Here is an 18,973-nt window from a genome sequence, read left to right as displayed (position 1 = left end):
CCAAGGCTTGAATTTTTCCAGAAATGTTTCATTAATCTGAGAAAGTGAAAAACATGTATAAAAACGTGTAAGAAGATCACCCAGCTTCAGAAATAAGGCATTAGCAAGGGAACTGATATACTCGATGCCCTCTCAAATGCCTAATCTTGTCTGAATAGTATTATTTTCCTGAGTTTTACTTATGCCTTTATTTCAAATGTCATTAACATTTAAAATTATTTTCACCTGGAGGCAGGGGCTAGCACAATTGGTATGGAAAAGTACTCGCACACCTGAGGCTTTGAATTCCTAGATTCAACCCTTAATGTCACTCAAACCAGATCTGAGCCGTGCTCTGGAAGAAAGGAAAGAGGGGAGGGAGGTAGAAAATGAAAGGAACAGGAAAACTATTTTCACTTAAGACTTCTTCTATGAAACAGATTTCAGTAGAATCCTAAATGTGTAACACCTGTTAAATGACCAAAAAGTTGGGGAAATGGCTTGCCTGGTAAAGTTCAGGACTACCATGTCTAAGGTTTCTCTTTATATCCCTGGTGCTACATGTACAAAAGTGTAGCTCTGGTTCATCTTTCTTCCATTCTGTCTCTCATGTGAGACTCTTTGTATGTACATATCATTTGAAATAAAGACACTGAATCTTTAAAAAAAAATACTGTGAATTAGTTATCATATCTGTGCGGTTTATGACTTTTTTTAGCATAGGTACAAATAGTCACACAAATATCAACATATCAAGTCATACAATTATTAATCATGTCAAAATATCAGGTCATACCACTAATAATCCTCCTGCTTTTATAATGAAAATATCGCTTCCATTTAAAGATTACAAATAGCTAATAAACACTTAAATGCTTGTCTTTTCATCGATGAGGAAAATAAAAAATTTTAATAATGAAATAGCTTTTTTTTTTTTTTTTTTTTACCCAAATTAATAAAGGTCTCACTGACACTATACAATATAGGTCAGTGTGTGGTGAAATATGTTATGGCTAGTATTGGTGGGAAGGAGTCTTGCTGCTACTGTAGAAAATTTAAATGTTACAGCAATTTATTTTTATATTGCTTTTATTATTTCCATTAAAAAAATACCCTCACAAATAGATAGGGATATAAGCACATACTCACACAGACACGAGCATATGCACATGTGCTATGAGTATGCACAGTCACATATTCTATCATTATGTTGATAATGAACAATTAGAGACCATCTAAATAGCTCCCTTTAAGGGAAGATTTACATACTTCGTTATAAACCCATATTCAAATGTTCTATGCAATAATTAAAAAAGATGGATTTTACATTCCTATAAAGAAATCATGCTCATGATACAGTGCTGAGTGTGTAAAAGTGCCAGAATTGTAATTAAACTAGTAATTAACCCAGTTAAGTGCACATAGTACCAAGCACAAGGACCCATGCAAGGATCCAGGTTCGAGTCCCTGGCTCCCCACCTGCATGGGAGATGCTTCACAAGCAGTGAAGCAGGTCTGCGGGTGACTTTCTTTCTCTTTAGCATACTAGAGTTTCACCCCTGTTAAAATAAATCCTGTTTCGATCTTAACAGAGTTCATTCAGGAAATGCATTGTATCTGCTCCAAAAATTCCTTAATATGTTGAGGACAGTATCAGAATTCCCAGCAGGAACTGAGTAAATGTGATACTGTTATGTCCCAGAGACCTTCTGGGTGGCTCCATTGATCAGGTGGAGAAAAAAGATGAGAGAAACAAGGAATTACAGAGGGTAACATAATAATAACCTGCAATGAATGTGAGAATGTGCCTGGGGGCGAGTGGGGGAACTTGATGAGTAGTGAAGCAGTACTGCATGTGTCTTTCTCCCTCCCCCATCTCCCCTTCTTTCTCAATTTCTGTCTTTTGCCAAAAATCAGTAAATAAAATAGATTTAGAGGTCCACAGTTTTGTATCATTTTGCTATTATGTCCTCTGTTACTAATACTTACATAGATATCTAAGCTTGAAGAACTGTGGAACAAAAGTGCCTCCATGACCAGGGAAAAAGGCCGCTGGATTTTCATTATAACTTTAGTGTACAACTGAAAAGTCTGAATGTCTGTCCCAAAACAACCTGCAATAATTTTGTAATTGAAAAGAAAAGACCCAGCTGCAATGGGTCACCATACATGAATGACTACAGACCTGCTTCAATGAGCTGAGTTGATAAGCTGATGCCATCCGAGTTCACTGCCTGTGACTGCAGCAGAGCTTGACCTTAAGAGGCATCACTGAAAGTTCCTCCCTTAAAAGTAACTGATGGTTAAGCACAGGTGGTGCAAAGCGCAAGCACAAGGACCGGCATAAAGATCCCAGTTTGAGCCCCAGGCTCCCCACCTGCAAGGGAGTGGCTTCACAGGCGGTGAAGCAGGTCTGCAGGTGTCTGTCTTTCTCTCCCCTTCTCTGTCTTCCCCTCCTCTCTCCATTTCTCTCTATCCTACCCAACAATGACGACAACAATAATAACTACAATAAAACAACAAGGGCAACAAAAGGGAATAAATAAATAAACATTAAAAAATTTTAAAAAAGTAACCGATAAAATTGTGCTAGATTTTTATCTATAAAATTGAGGGGAGTTAGCCAGATTAATCAGACACATTTTTGTTTTAAGATTATAAATATCATTTTCCTCTTTTTCATAGGAACACCTTATAATGAAAGCATGCCTTGCCTTCCTTCTTTCAAAGGCTCAGCCCGGTGTTTATGAGGCTTCAATCATAGATATAACAGATACAAATCTAATTACTAATGTTAACACCAGAATTTAAAATAGCACTGATTACTATCCAAAGCCTTTCCAAGTGATGTCCATTTCTGTAACAATGTACCCTTATTTTTCCTTATCATTTTAACATTGATATCAATTAATATATTATATCATAATATAAAATTCTTTACGTGGAATTTAACCAACACCAGTGGCTAGGATCACATTGTAGAAGCAGAAATGTATCAAAGTCTTTGAAAATAGCTTCTCTTAATAAGGTTGTATTTTATTGATAATCTCAAAATTTATTAAAATAAAGCTGTATTGCACTTAATAAGTCTATTAATTAAGAAAATGATCAACAGGATGCTTCTTGTGAAAAAAGAAGAGTTGTCAGCATTAGAATTGAGCAACTTAAAATCTTGCTTGGAGTTCCAACAATGCTAACAAAAATTCAAGCTTCCATTGTTGCAGAAAGTATGGACCAACCCCAGATGGATGGCTGAATTTATTCCCCAGAACATCTGTTTCTGATAGTTCAAATTAAATAGTGTCAAGCCATGGATTATCCACATGAGGTAAGGGACTAGTAGAAGAAAGGAAAGGCCACAAGAAAGGACAATAGCATGGCTGGGAACCAAGCAGAGCCATAAAACACACCAGATGAAACTTTAGTTTTTCATACTATGTGGGAAAAAATAAAGGTCAGGAAGAAGAAGTTGAAAAAAATTCTTGATGTTGTCTGGAAAATACTTCCTTTAGGGAGAAAAACTACATGAAACAATTGGCATTGGGATATTAGACGCCACAAGAGGAGATCAACTATAGTCAAAAGTTATGTTTTCCTAGTATTGATTTACAAAAACATGGACGGTCAATAGCAAATGAAGAAAAGCTGAAATTTCCAGTCCAACACATATATACATCTCATGTACCTAAGAGGTTCTCAATTATCTGAGTCTTGGGTATTAATAAGAAGATTGGAACTAAATAATTGAAACTGGAAATCTGTATGCATTTTATGATTATCCAAATTAAAATAGATTAGTTCTTATTTTATTGTAACTTACATCCACTATCTGATTTAGAAGGGTTGAGCCTGTGGTGTTATTTCACTATATCTTCACAAAGAAATAGGCTGTAAGACACCGTCCCCACCCTTTTTTGATAGAGAGAAATTGAGAGGGAAGGGGGAGATAGAGAGATAGATAAATAAAGCATACTTTCTCTTTTTCTGCTTCACTGCTCATAAACCCCCCTCCCCTGCAGATGTGGGGGCCTGAACCTGGATCCTTGCTCATGGTACTGTATGTACTCTACTGGGTGCTCCTCCATCAGGCCTCTAACTTTCAATTTTTTGCTAAAAGGAAATGGGCTCTGAGAGGTTCGATAACTTTATTCTAAGTCACCCAGTTTACTGACAGAACTACAATGTGAACATAAGCCAATCGGATTTCAGAGTCCAAATGCTTAGCCATTACATATTGGCAACTTCTTCAACCTAGAGTTTCTCAAGAATTAACATTTACTATTTTACAGTCTTTAGATCAAAACCCACTATAATCATTTGATTGCTGTCTCTTTCCTCATCTCTCTTCTTTTTTACCTTTTAAACAACTTTTAACATATAAGTACTTTATTTTCCTTTCTCTTCTTCCACTGTGGCCATCCACTACAATATTCAAGTTTATAGTATGGACTCAAAATATGCTCAATTGAAGATACAACTTCCTTCAAAGTTTAAGAGAATCAAAGAAAGGGTATAGCATTGACTCTGCTGCTGTAGATTATATATATCAGTCCCAGATGACCAAAAATATACAGTTAGGAAACAAGCATACTTTAGTGATTCAAGTCTTAAGTCTTAACTCTTAGAAGTTTTTGCAAAAGAAGGTGGGCACTTCTGTTAGTAAGACCAAGATATGTATAAAGAGGAGCAAGATACCAGTCACACAGTAGAAGTATTTCAGTTGATTCCAGTCTGGCTTTTAACAGTTACAAAAACAAGTTCAATTTTAGTATGTGATTTTTGTATTCTGAGGAGATTTGCTTTTACTTTATTTTTTATCTTTATTTATTTATTGGATAGAAACAGTCAGAAATCAAGAGGAAAGGGAAAGAGACAGAGACACCTACAACACAGCTTCACCACACACAAAGCTTTCCTTCTTCAGTTGGGAACCAGGGGCTCAAACCCAGGTTCTTGCACATTGTGACATGTGTGCTCAACCAGGTGCACCATCACCCCGGTTTGCTTTTTAGAGAGAAAATTTAGAAAATTCTAGTAAAGGCAAAATCACCTAGGTCTGAGCCTCCACTGGTCATTTTTTTTTCTAATAATCACTTCGTATATATACATCAAGGTGATAAGTTATTGTTTATATATATTTTCAAATTTTCATGTGCATACAAATAAACTAGAGTCATATAGAATATGACTTAGTATATTTAAGATGAAGCATTTCTTTTTTTTTTTTTCTTTTTAAAATTTCTTTATTGGGGGAGTCATGGTTTACAGTCGACAGTAAAATACAATAGTTTGTACACGCATAACATCTCCGAGTTTTCCACATAACAATTCAACCCCCACTAGGTCCTCCTCTGCAATTATATTTTAGGACCCAAATCCTTTCTCCCCCACCCAGAGTCTTTTACTTTAGCGCAGTACACAATCTCCAGTCCAAGTTCTGCTTACTGTTTTCCCTTCTGATCTTGTTTTTCAACTTCTATGATTGGTATCATCCTATATTCATCCTTTTGTTTCTGACCAATCTCACCTAACATAATTTCTTCAAGTTCCATCCAAGATGGAGAGAAGAAGGTGGATTCACTATTTTTAATAGCTAAGTAGACTATTATATATATATACATATATATACATATATATATATGTATATATATATATACATATATATATATATACCACAACTTACTCAGTCACTTATCTCTTGTTGGACACCTGGGAAGCCGAAACATTTCTAACAAACTTCTAGATAAAACTGAACTGCTGCTACCTTAGGTATGGACCTTGAGCAGAAAATGTATTCATTCATTCTTATTCATTAATGAAATGGGGGTTCACACAGATGAAGTTTACCACACTGCCTCTACTATAACTGCATTCTTCCTGGCCATTCATTACCCCATGGTTAGCACATAGTTCATGGCTGTCTCCTCACTGGCCTTATGGGACAGAGAATTATGACAAGCATCCTCACTAAAGAAAGAAAAAATGATACAAAGACTCAACAATGAGTATCAAATAATCCCTGTTCATGTTACATCTTTTCCCACTTCCGTCTCCTCTCCATTTTCCATAGAATCACACAATTGATAACCTCATTTAGCTGTGAGTGGGGATAGACACGTGTAAGGATTAAATGCAGGGAGATCAGAGAGATAGTGTGTGTCAGTGCAGTGAATGATGCCAACTAACTTAATAACTATCAGGTTGAGACCAGTAAAATACCTCACCAGGGAAAGTGCATCTTTTTTTTTTCTTTTCTTTTTTTTTTTTGCCATGTACATGACCCAGGCTCAAGCCTGGTCCCTGCTATATTAAAGAAAACTTTGTTATCGTGATATCTTTCTACTTCTCCCCGTCTCTATTCTTCTATCTGAAGAAGAAGAAAGAAAAAGTTGACCAGGGAGAACAGAAGCAAGTGGTAGCACAGCTCTATACAAGATGCTGGGTATTATACCCCAAACCCTAACAAAGGGACTTTCCAAAGTTAGCCCAACCACCAAATAATGTGATGATAACAATAACTATTGTCTTCTTGAACCCTAAGACAGCAGGAACCTCACATTTCCATTATAGAGCCTATATTTCCCCAAGTCCTGGAACCTTAGGGTGGGGCCCACTTTCCTGCATGCTTCTCTCAATTCAAATCAAATAATACTGCATCCGCGGATAACAACCCAATCAACGCAACGAGTGCCACACCAGCATGCTTGACTTCAAACTGTGTCCAGAGACTTCAGGTGTGGAATGACAACCTTTCAGCTTCATCACTTGGGTGAGACCTTTCCTTTCATAGTATTCTCTAATTCCATTCCAGGTGTTCCACTCCCCAATGAAGTCCCCAAACCTAGATATAGTCCAGGTCCCCTGAGATAGAGCAAATGTTCAAACGTGCCCATAAACTAGGGCAAAATATATACCTGAAAGCTGAAGTACACAAGAGCCTGCAGGGAATACCTCTCAACACTTCATCTGCACTATTCCAGTCTTTAGGTCCATGGTTGTTCAACAATTTGTTTGGCTTTGTATGTTAACTCTCTTTTCAGCCACCAGGTTCCAGATGCCAGCATGATGCCGACCAGACTTCCCTGGACAGATGACCCAACCGATGTGTACTGTTAGCTCTGCTTCTCCAGAGACCCACTCTACTAGGGAAAGAGAGAGGCAGACTGGGAGTATGGATTGACCAGTCAATGCCCATGTTCAGTGGGGAAGCAATTACAGAAGCCAGACCTTCCACCTTCTGCAACCCACAATGACCCTGGGTCCGTACTCCCAGAGGGATAGAGAATGGGAAAGCTATCAAGGGAGGGGATGGATATGGAGATCTGGTGGTGGGAATTGTGTGGAATTGTACCCCTCTTATCCTATGGTTTTGTTAATGTCTCCTTTCTTAAATTAAAAAAATAAAAATTAAATTAAAATTAAAAAAAGAAAGAAATAAAAAGTCAGCCCAGAGCAGCAAAGACCTGGTAAGGATAAAAGCTATCAAGTCCTAGAAAACTACCTGAGAATTATTGCAGTTCCTTACATTAAGTTGTGAAGCAAACAAAGTTATCATGTAACTAGTGACCAATGTACCCAATGAAAGATCAAATCTAGCCAATACACTGGAAACTATCAGAATAACTAAATAAATGTTATGATTAGGTAGACATTTACACAGTAAAGCTTTAACTTATATAATCAAATATGCTATATTAAATATTTGAATTTTTAGCTAAGCACAGCACTGCTTAATTTTTTTTTTTTTTCCTCCTCCAGGGCTATTGCTGGGCTCGGTGCCTGCACCATGAATCCACTGCTACTGGAGGCCAATCTTTTCCCCCTTTTTGTTGCCCTTGTTGTAGCTTCGTTGTGGTTATTATTATTGCCCTTGTTGACGCAATTCGTTGTTGGATAGGACAGAGAGAAATGGAGAGAGGAGGGGAAGACAGAGAAGGGGAGAGAAAGATAGACACCTGCAGACCTGCTTCACCGCCTGTGAAGCGACTCCCCTGCAGGTGGGGAGCCGGGGGCTCGAACCGGGATCCTTAGGCCGGTCCCTGCGCTTTGTGCCATATGCGCTTAACCCACTGCGCCACCGCCCGACCCCCTGCTTAAATATTTTTATGTTAAGTTTTGCCATCTTCTGGCAGAAGAGGCCCTCATAGTCTTTATGGTTTCTTCATTTACTGAAATACATAGCGGTAGAACTTTTTGGTTTTTCATCTTTTAAAAATTAGAGGTAAAGAAAGACCAGAGAACTACTTTACTTTTTTTTTCTTTTTTTTTAAATTTTTTATTTAAGAAAGGATTAATGAACAAAACCATTTTATGCATTGCTGGGGATTGAACTGAGCACCTCATGCATGCAAAGTGTGCACTTTATCACTATGTCATCTCCTCAACACCCAGTACAGATTCCATAAACTTGTTTTCACATTTTTATTTAATCTATTGAAGTGATTTCCCAGAGAACTGTTGACATCTTGTTCATTTTAGAAGTGGAAAAAGAGTGGATGTCAGAAAAATAAAACATGTGTGAGTTTCAATACTTGTGAAATACCTCAGGATATCCATTTCAGTCCTCTATTACTCAAAGGATGCCTTTCCCCCAGTGAGAAATCTCATCAATTTCAAGAAGCCCTAAATGTTTGCCTAATGGCTCAGAGGTTTGATTGAGTAACATTGTGATTGTAATAGCTTACATGGCAATCCACACAGATGTCCATGACCTAATCGTTGAAACCTGTGAGTGTTGCTTCATATGCAAAAGGAATTTCGTGAATGTAAGTAAGTAAAAAATAAAAATTAAAAAAAAAATAATAAAGGGAGGAGATTATACTGGATTATTTGAATGGGGACTTAAAGTGATCGGGTCTTTCTAAGCAGAAAGATAGGTGACTACAGACAGAAAAGAAGAAGGCCATGCAAAGATAGAGCAGGGACAGAGTTGAAGATGTTATGCTTCTGAAGATGAAAGAAAAGACCAGAAGTCAAGATATGGAAGGAATGTAATTATAGAAGCTAGAAAAGGTAAGGAAATGCCCGCTGACAGTTTGATTTCAGCCCAGGGAACCCACTTTGATATCTATCCTCTATACTGTACAAAATTTAAAATGTGTGTTGTTTAAAATCCCTTGAGATATTTTTGTACAATAGCCATAGGAACCTAATACAGTAATATACAAAAGGGTTCTGAGAATACTTCCATAGTTATATATATATACACATATATATATGCCTAATATATATTCTACAATGTTAAAAAGATGACCAATTTCAACTTCACTAACTAGACAGTAGTAAGGTATCAGGATCCTTAAATATCTGGAGAGTGGAATCAGAGGGTGAGGAGGAGAATCCCTTGAGTCAGAGTAACCTACTCTACAGAAATCGCATTGTCTCACATCATTGTAACTCCAGGATATGAGGAAAATCTATCAAACTAGCAACTGAGAGTAAAATTTCTATTTTTTTTTTATGGCACACAGAACTTTCACAGTTTCACTGAAGGCTACCAAATGATATGACTCAAGAAAAATGTTGTCAATCTACTTAGGCAATGATTTTACCTCTACGGTTTTAACAACAACCGAAAAAAGGTTTTGTGGATCTTAAACTTCACAAGAGCTATGGAATTTTAGTTCAGATTTTGGAACTCAAAATATTTCTTCAGTACTTTGGCTTACAATATAGACCCAAGTTAAATTCATGAACTAGTCAACACTTTTGGATGTTATCATAATAATCCAGCTCTGAAAGTCTCCCTATAATAAACTGCTAGTTGATTTTCAGATGATAAAAATCTTAATAGGAGATAGAGCTAAATGGGCCCTTTTGTTCAATTCAAAAGTTGATTCTACATGAACAGGAGGAGAATCTCATAAAAAGTATTTTAAAAGTTAAAATAATGGTAGGGGGAGTCGGGCGGTAGTGCAGCAGGTTAAGTGTAGGTGGCACAAAGCATCAAGGACTGGCTTAGTACTACTCTAAGAAATACTCATTTAACTAAATGAGTCTAAAAACTTTTGTCTGGGGAAAAAAGTCACATAATTATCATCAACATGTGAATAAAGGCATAGGATAGTATAGGATAGCCAGAGAAGTAGCAATGTAGCTAAAGTGGATTCTTTGAATGAATGGAGCTTAGTGTTCAACTCCCAGCACTGCATGCAATGGAGTAGTTATTTCAGTCTGTGATTCTATCTGTCCCTCCCTCTTACAAATCTTTTTTTTTCTTTTTTTCCTTTTTTTAATGAAAGTGATTCCGGGGCCGGGCGGTGGCGCACCTGGTTGAGTGCACATGTTGCAATGTGCAAGGACCCGGGTTTGAGCCCCCGGTCCCCACCTGCATGGGGAAAGCTTTGCGAGTGGTGAAGTAGGGCTGCAGGTGTCTCTCTGTCTCTCCCTCTTTATCACCCCTCCCTCTCGATTTCTGGCTGTCTCTAATAAATAAATAAAGATTAATGAAAGTGATTCCATGACAAGGGAATATAGAATATAATGGATAAGAGCTCACATTTAAACCTCAGGTCCTACTACTAGCTATATAACTTGGGGCAGGAAAATTAATTTTCTGAACTTCTTTCCATTAATTTTAAAAATCATGGTAGGAAGAGAATCTACCTCATAGTGCTATTCTGAATATCTGTAAAACTTAATACATGTGTTTGGTACAGATACTGGAAAATATGCATTTAATCTTTTTTTTTTTTCTTTTGCCTCCAAGGGTATTGCTGGGGCTTGGTGCCTGTATTATAAATCCACTGCTCCTGGAGGCAATTTTTTCCCATTTTTTGTTGTCCTTGTTGCTCTTGTTGCTATTGCTGTTGTTGTTGTTGGATAGGACAGACAGAAATTGAGAAAGGAGGGTACAGTAGAGGGGAAGAGGAAGACGGACACCTGCAGACCTGCTTCACTGCTTGTGAGGTAACCCCCCTGCAAGTGGGAAGCCAGGGGCTCGAACCAGGATCCTTGCACTGGTCCTTGCACTTCACGCCATGTGCGCTTAACCCACTGCACTGCCACCTGACCCTCAGATACTGGAAAATATAAAGAGCTCAATAAGTGTCAGGTACATTTAGATAGCCTTGAGACCTATAAGAATATGAAGTGCAGGGGGTCGGGCGGTGGCGCAGTGGGTTAAGCGCATGTGGCGCAAAGCGCAGGAACCGGCATAAGGATCCCGGTTCGAGCCTCCGGCTCCCCACCTGCAGGGGAGTCGCTTCACAGGCGGTGAAGCAGGTCTGCAGGTGTCTATCTTTCTCTCCCCCTCTCTGTCTTCCCTCCTCTCTCCATTTCTCTCTGTCCTATCCAACAACGAATTGCATCAACAATGGCAATAATAATAATTTTAATTATTAGGTTTAAGGTATGTGGAATTCTTTTTTTTTTTTTTTAATTTTTTAATCAGAGCACTGTTCAGCTCTGGCTTATGGTGGTGCAGAGGATTGAACCTGGGACTTTGGAGACTGAGGCATGAGAGTCTGTTTGCATAACCATTATGCTATCTATCCTCTGCCCAGAATTCAAATTTTGACAGTTCTTTTCAAATCAAATTTTAACAAAGTTATACTACTTTACATTTTGAGTGGATTTCTTGAAACTTCTTTTAAGTGTCTTTATGACATATCTGGGGTACATTCTCTCCATTTAGATGCCTGGAACATTTTATAATTCTATAGTAACCTTGAAACACAAAGATGATAACTAAAGTGAGTAAGTCCACAGTGGGATTTCTTAATGAATAAAGAATCCACATCTACAATTACTAACAACTGGAGGAGATAGTATGAGATCCATTTATGACTTACAGCTAATGTCTCTCCTTATTCTAGGAGTCTTGTGTTCGGATTTTCAGCATTGAATATTTATTATGATGCTAAGTGTGCAATGGTGCTTTGCTTTATAGTAACACAACAATCTTAGCTCATAAGGATTGATAGAACACAGAAAAACAGGTATCTTATTCTAGATTATGCTACTAGAAAGGGAGAGGAAAAGAGACAGAACCGAACATCACTCAGCTCTGGCATATGTGAACCCTATGCTCTATCATGAAGCCATTTCTTCAACACTATTACCTATCCTAATAAGTTCTCAGATTCCAAGAGTTAATCCCTCCCCACATGTCTGTTTCTCTCAACCCTTAAGTCAATGCTCAATATACTCAGAGTTCTGTGTCATACTTTTAAAAATATTTACTTATTTATTCCCTTTTGTTGCCCTTGTTGTTTATTGCTATAGTTGTTGTTACTGATGCCATCGTTGTTGGATAGGACAGAGAGAAATGGAGAGAGGAGGGGAAGACAGAGAGGGGGAGAGAAAGATAGACACCTGCAGACCTGCTTCATCGCTTGTGAAGTGACTCCCCTGCAGGTGGGGAGCCAAGAGCTCGAACTGGGATCCGTGCGCTGGTCCTTGACGCTTTGTGCCACCTGTGCTTAACCCGCCTGACTCCCATAACAACGTTATTAATGAAAAGTGAGTATACATTCAGGTCATTTTGAAAAATACAATGTCGAACCTCAAAAGCAGCCAACTGAAATCATCAACAGCCAGGCAGAATCCAGAAAAAGGAAACCAGATACATATATTTTCAGTTGCCACACATAATTTCCTCACATTTGTATTAACCCCTTTAAACTAAAATATCTTTAAAGGAAAGATCAATTTCACAAAGATGGCCAAAGCCTGTACATGGACACTCTTCATGGTTTAGCTCAGCTACTCAAGAACAAAATTTCTTGCCTTCGAAGAGTTAGGACACTGACAAACCCCAAACCAATCCAAGTGATAGAAGTGAACTCTGCATTCAAAATGTACTTGCATAGAACATGGAATTTATTATCTACAGAAAAATAGGGTACTCACAGCAGGGTGTCCAGTACAGTAAGTGTAGCTGGCATGAGACTGATAGTGCAAGCTTGCTCTTGGAAAGGAGTATGTATTCCAGGCTGGTTGACTGCTGTTCCACTGGGAGCTGAAGCCAGGGCTCATGGTCACTCGTGACTTACTGGTTTGATAGGCTCTCACTGCGGAGCTAGACTATCAAGAAGAAAGAAATGCAATGTAAATTCAGCTCTATATAAAACCCAAGTCCCTTCTATATAGCAGCCTGTATTCTCCTGTATCACTGTAGCACAAAAGGCTGCTTAAGGGAACTGACAAATTTGATAAAAGGAAGTCTTAAATATTATTCTGACTAGGATAGAAGTATTCCTTACTACTGGAATTTTGAGTGCATCACAAAGCATACAGACTCATTGAAATGAATCTTATTGAAACATTTTTTTTTACTAGTAACAACACACAATTCTATCTTTCAGAAGTGATATATATTTTAGTGGTGACAACAATGGTGACATTTTCAATTATGCAAATGCACTTTCATCACTGCCTCTACGTTAGCAGCTTGCCATTAGTTTCAGCTGAATGCAATAAAAAAAAAAAAAAAAAAAGACCTTAGTTTGTGAGAACTGGATTGAGGCCCAGATTAGTTCTTAGCTCTTAATGGTCGTCAAATTCCAGGGCTCTATTGCTCTCCTGTGGGAGATAACAGAAGAAATCTGGACATATTTCAACATGTCACCATTCCAGTGACTAAAGACAGAAAAATGAAGAGGGGTTTGAAATCAACATTTACCCCTAACTGGTCCTACTGATGTAATTAAAAATAGAGGACTAGGAAAACACCATTTTGCCAGATGATAATTACTAGAGAGTTGTTCATAATTGTATATAGGGTAGTATGAGGTGAAAACAAAACTCATTTGTATCTTCTGTCCTTCTTTATCCTTAGATGGCATATAAGACATAATAGTTTCTTTTCAGAGAGCACGTTCTATCATCAAATTGCAATAGTTACTTATCCAAGGAGCATGGTCACCTGCACAATACGTTCTATTTATAAATCTGTGGGTCTATGCCAACCCAATTACTGGGAAATGTTTTGATGTCATTGCCATTATATTCAGGAAACCTAGTGAGGAAGAAAATTTCATTCTAGATTGTGTTTTGCACTAGACTAGGTTCTGGCTTCCCTTGATACTTAATGGAACAACCTTCCTCAAGGCAGATTTGGTCATCCTGGAGTAATCAAAAGAAAGTAAGAACTGCAGCAATTCAAGTGTACTAGGTAGGATCATTTTTTAAATTATTTATTTTTATTTATTTGGGATAGTGATAAGAGAAAAAATGAGTGAGAGAAGGGAGAGGTAGAGAGGGAGGAAAAAAATATCTGTAGCACTGCTTCACCACTCGTGAGGCTTGTCTGGTGCAGGTGGGGGTCAGGGGTTTGAAACTGGGTCCTTGTGCACTATAATATACTATAATGTCTGCTCTCAACCATTTGTACCACCAGGTGGCCCATGGATAGAGCCATTTTGATCACAATAGCTACAAAATGTTTAAAAAGAGAAACTAATATGCAAACCAGTAGTTAAACAAGCCATGTATCTTCTTTTTTTTGTTTCTTCTATAAGAATCATAAGACAAATCAATGTAAAACTTAAAAAAAAATCTTAAAACAAGTGCAAGTGGCACGAAGTGCAAGGACCAGCATAAGTATCCCAGTTCAAGCCCCTATCTTCCCACCTGCAGGGAGGGTGGCTTCACAGGCGGTGAAGCAGGTCTGCAGATGTCTCTTTCTCTCCCTCTCTCTGTCTTCCCCTCCTCTCTCCATTTCTCTATTTCTCTCTGTCTTATCCAACAATGACGACATCAACAACAACAACAATAATAACTACAACAATAATAAAAAACAACAAGGGCAACAAAAGGGTAAATAAATAAATAAATAAAAATCTTAAAACCAAACTTAAAGAATATTTCTGTGTTAAGGTACAAAATCTTATTTGTTTATCTTTATTTTCCCATTCCCATTCTCATCATCACTGTAATCTTGTAAGTTAAACAAAAGTTCCACAGTTCACTAACAGGCACAGACAAATTATATATATATAGTATAAACATATACAACACTGCACACTTAGCTAGGCTAAACTTGTGTTAAAGAAGAAAACTTTTGGGCCAGGCGGTATAGTGCAGCGGCTTAAGCAATCATAGCAAGAAACAAACTTACTGCTCCCAAAATACCTCGGCTTTTGTAAAGTCAGGATATTTGTGCTTGTTCCTAAATTATGGAAGCTCCATACATTTTTGAAAACATGTTACTATGCCACAAATACTATGATTTCAAAGATTCATCCTAAAAACAAAACTATCATTGGATCCCAAAGTGTTTTAGTCTCTGTTCTGCATCTCTGGTTACTTAAAATCAGCCACCCTCACTAGCTCAACTAATGTCATAGCATAGTTTCTTCAAGAATAAACATGGTTAAATCCTTTTATCTGTTTGATAAGAGGAAAAGCCATGGTTCTTTCTTTCTTTCTTTCTTTCTTTCTTTCTTTCTTTCTTTCTTTCTTTCTTTCTTTCTTTGTCGCCAGGGTTATCCTTAGGGGCTCGGTGCCTGCACTGTGAATTCTTGCTCCTGGAGGCCATTTTTCCTATTTTTGTTGGCCTTGTTGTTGTTTTTGCTGCTGTTCTTGGATAGGACAGAGAGAAATCAAGAGAGGAGGGGAACACAGAGTGGGGAGAGAGAGAGACAGACACCTGCAAATCTGCTTCACCGCCTGTGACAGGAGCCCCTACAGGTGGGGAGTTGGGGGGGGGGGGTCGAACTGGGATCCTTACTCCAGTACTTGCAATTCACTCCATGTGTGCTTAATCCACTGTGCCACTGCCTGGCCCCTGCCATGAAGTATTTTCTACACAAAAATTTTTCTAACAACCCAATATCTTATGCTTACATTTAAGCTAGCTTGGCCAAAAGATTCTTGGGAAACCAGGCATGGTACGCATAATTAGGTTTATAAATACCTTTATCTCTTAGTTTAATTATATTTCCAAATAGCTTCAGATTTCTCCTCAATGATTTTATTCACAGTGCTCTTCCTGCAGATTTCATTCTCTTTCTAGTTAGCAGAATTCAGGGTGAAGTTACATCTGGTTCCTGGTCCCATTCCATTTCTACAGGCTTATGCTGACTCCTTAACTACCTGCTCTCACAAAGCTCTTGCTAAAATATTTGTGGCTCAAATATTTTAGCACCTGACTACATTGTTTTGCATTATTCCCTTTATATGTAAATTTCAACTCTCTAACAGGGCTGAGAGCCTAATGAGATCAAGATCATCTATTACCTTTCTCACATCTCAAGGGGGTCTTCATCCTCCTTTATATTTGAAGGCTCTAACAGTACTTATCCCCTCATCATTGCAATCATCTTTCCTTTTGACTCCATGACCCTTCTGACTATTTTTGTGTCACCTACATGCTTTTCTGTCTCTTAGTTCTCCCTAAGTCAGATCTTTTTGTCAGGGTTTAATCATCAGCTTTGTTTTCTTTGTTCTTTAAACTCTCCCTTTTACTCATTGTCAGAGATTTGAGTATCACTTCAAAGAAAATGAATATAATTTAACAGTGCAAACTCTTTCCTAAATCCAGTCACCAAAATTAAAACATCTTCTGTATAACCAAGCACCACAAATGGAAGCAAAGTTTAAATTAATGTCGATAGTATGAAATGGATGTACTGTTTAGTCTAAAATTTCATGTCCACATAATGTATCTATTATTGTTAATGTTTTGTAAATATTTCGAAGCAAAGGAGTCTTAGAATGTTAAACCATTTATCTTTACTATAATTGTTTGCATATGCTATTACCAGGAATTGAACCTGGGACCTCTGAGACTAATTCATGCAAATCTAATGTGCAACCACAGAAAAACTTCTGAGTCCTTGACATTAATTCTACCCTATCCCAAGTTGAAAGGTATATTTTTTCACATAATTTTAATACCCATATAGAGTATTATTCAAAATATGAGTTTTACGTCCATGCCATTGGCACAACTAACAACGTCCCACTATGTCTTCCCCTCCATCCCATTTTGTAGAGTTCAATGGCCCTATAAAAGTCTAGCAAAACTTTGTTTTTCTGGTAAAACCTTTTCAACCACTAGTCACTAGTACAAAGGGTCATTAACTCTTATAAGGCGCTTGTACTACTGACTTTCTGTTACGTTCATTTGATTATTTAATTTATGTAATTGTGCAGGAAAATAATTGTATAGTATAAACAGAACGGCACACCATTCTCATAGTCTTTCACACAATAATGTTAATGTACCAACAAATATATATATATATATATCAACAAAAATAAATATATGTATTTCCCCACAGTCATTTGTTCTCATAAGACAGAGGTATCAAAATATCGCTAAATCCTGGTTTACGGTGGGATCAAGGACTGAACCTAGGATCTCAGACATGCCAGCCCTATGCTCTAACGAGACAAGAAATTTCCATAGGACCCAATATAGATCTTTGCAGACAGGTGTCTCATTTGTGCTTCACTGGAAGGAGACCACAATGTAAGAGCTTGAGAACAGGTAAGTCATTTTGGAAGTGACCCTAGAGAGAATCAGTAGAACAGAAAATGTACCTAAAAAAGGAAAAGCCAACAAGTTTTGATGGCCAGATAATTTATTATTTTAAAGAACTGGCTCAATTCTATGAGAAGTCTCTGAGAGACAATGTAATCCTTCCATTTACTCTAACCAAGATGCAATCAAGTTGGGTTATTTAGGCTCTTATTTCCATTAATCATTGACTGAAGGTTGCTCCTAGGAGCATAAATTCCTTTATATTCTGGGATGCCCTCACACATAGGTCAAAAAGAAAGTACAAGAGCGAGGGAGGGAGGGAGGGAGAGAGAGAGGGAGAGGGAAAGGGAGAAGGAGAGGGAGAGGGAGAGGGAGAGGGAGAGGGAGAGGGAGAGGGAGAGGGAGAGGGAGAGGGAGAGGGAGAGGGAGAAAGAAAGAGAAAGAAAGTGTGAGCAAGTGAGCAGAAGCCAGGACATTGCTGGCATGCTCTGGGAAAGTAAGTGCCAGAAAATAATGAGATTGATAGCATCTGCTGTAAGTAGATGACTTCCTGACTTTCTTTGTATTTGGCATAGAATCCTTAGACACTGGCATTTTCCGAGAATAGTATCAAAAGTTAGTCAGTTTGGGTCAAATACACTACCAGCAAGGACTTGAAAATACAATGAACCAAAGAAGATAAAGATCTCCCCAACTATCCATCAGGTGAGCAATGATACCAAGTCTTTTATGAGCCAGAATAGTATAAAGGGAAGAAGATATCCCCATAAACTTACAGGGAATGTTTTGAACATTCCCAGACATCAACAGAACCTTCTATACAGATCAGTAATTATAAAATCTAAAATGGCACTAATATATAGTAACAAGTAGAATGTCATACTGTTTACACGACTTATATGAAGACATTTCTGGGAAAAAAATTTGATGATGAAGGGCCTCTCCCTGACTGCTGGAGTGCAGCTCCCTATAGAGAGGCTGCCACAAAAGAAAAGCTGATGCTAATTTTGCTTCTTTTTTTTTTTTTTTCAATAATGAAAGTGAAAGTTTTTGGATTATATCCAGTTAGTAAAAACATAAATAAATAAAAACATACAATTAATGCAAGACTTTCATAAAAATGAAAGGATTGTCTCAAGCCTTTGAAAGTCAATAGTCTTCCAGCAGAGTGAAAGTGTGTTCAGTAACAGCTTTGAAAAAATATGTTATTTATTTCAGTAGAGGCAGAGAGAAATCGAGAAGGGGTAGAGAAATAGGGAAGGAGAGAGACAGAATGACAACCGTAGGGATTGCCTCACCACTTGCAGACCATTTCCCCTTGCAGGTGGGAGGAAGGAGCTTGAATCCAGGTTCTTGAGCATTATAGCATATGCACTCAATCAGGTGTGCTACCACCTGGTCCCAGTATTATATATCAGGAAAACAAAATAAAACTAAACTGACACTAGTTCATACTCACTCAACTAGCTAAACACAAAAAGTCCCAAAGCATCAAACATCTGTGAGGTAATTGAGGACCTGGAATTCTCATATCATGTCAGTGGCATGGTAAAACGGTATTGC

General features: G+C 37.9%; 1 protein-coding gene across 11 annotated transcripts in view; it reads right to left on the bottom strand.

The window, feature by feature from the left end:
• Positions 1–18,973, bottom strand: part of RBMS3 (RNA binding motif single stranded interacting protein 3) — a 1,638,617-nt gene that overhangs the window by 922,164 nt on the left and 697,480 nt on the right. For all 11 annotated transcript variants that reach the window (XM_060180467.1, XM_060180472.1, XM_060180474.1 and 8 more), the window contains exon 3: positions 12,832–13,005. In XM_060180467.1, the coding sequence (XP_060036450.1) occupies positions 12,832–13,005 (174 nt within the window). The remainder of the gene's footprint in view (positions 1–12,831; positions 13,006–18,973) is intronic.

This window comes from Erinaceus europaeus, chromosome 21 (genome assembly GCF_950295315.1).
Source record: "Erinaceus europaeus chromosome 21, mEriEur2.1, whole genome shotgun sequence".
Classification (NCBI taxonomy): domain Eukaryota; kingdom Metazoa; phylum Chordata; class Mammalia; order Eulipotyphla; family Erinaceidae; genus Erinaceus; species Erinaceus europaeus.
Note: the sequence above shows the minus strand (reverse complement) of the source record. Positions and strands in the feature narration are given on the sequence as shown.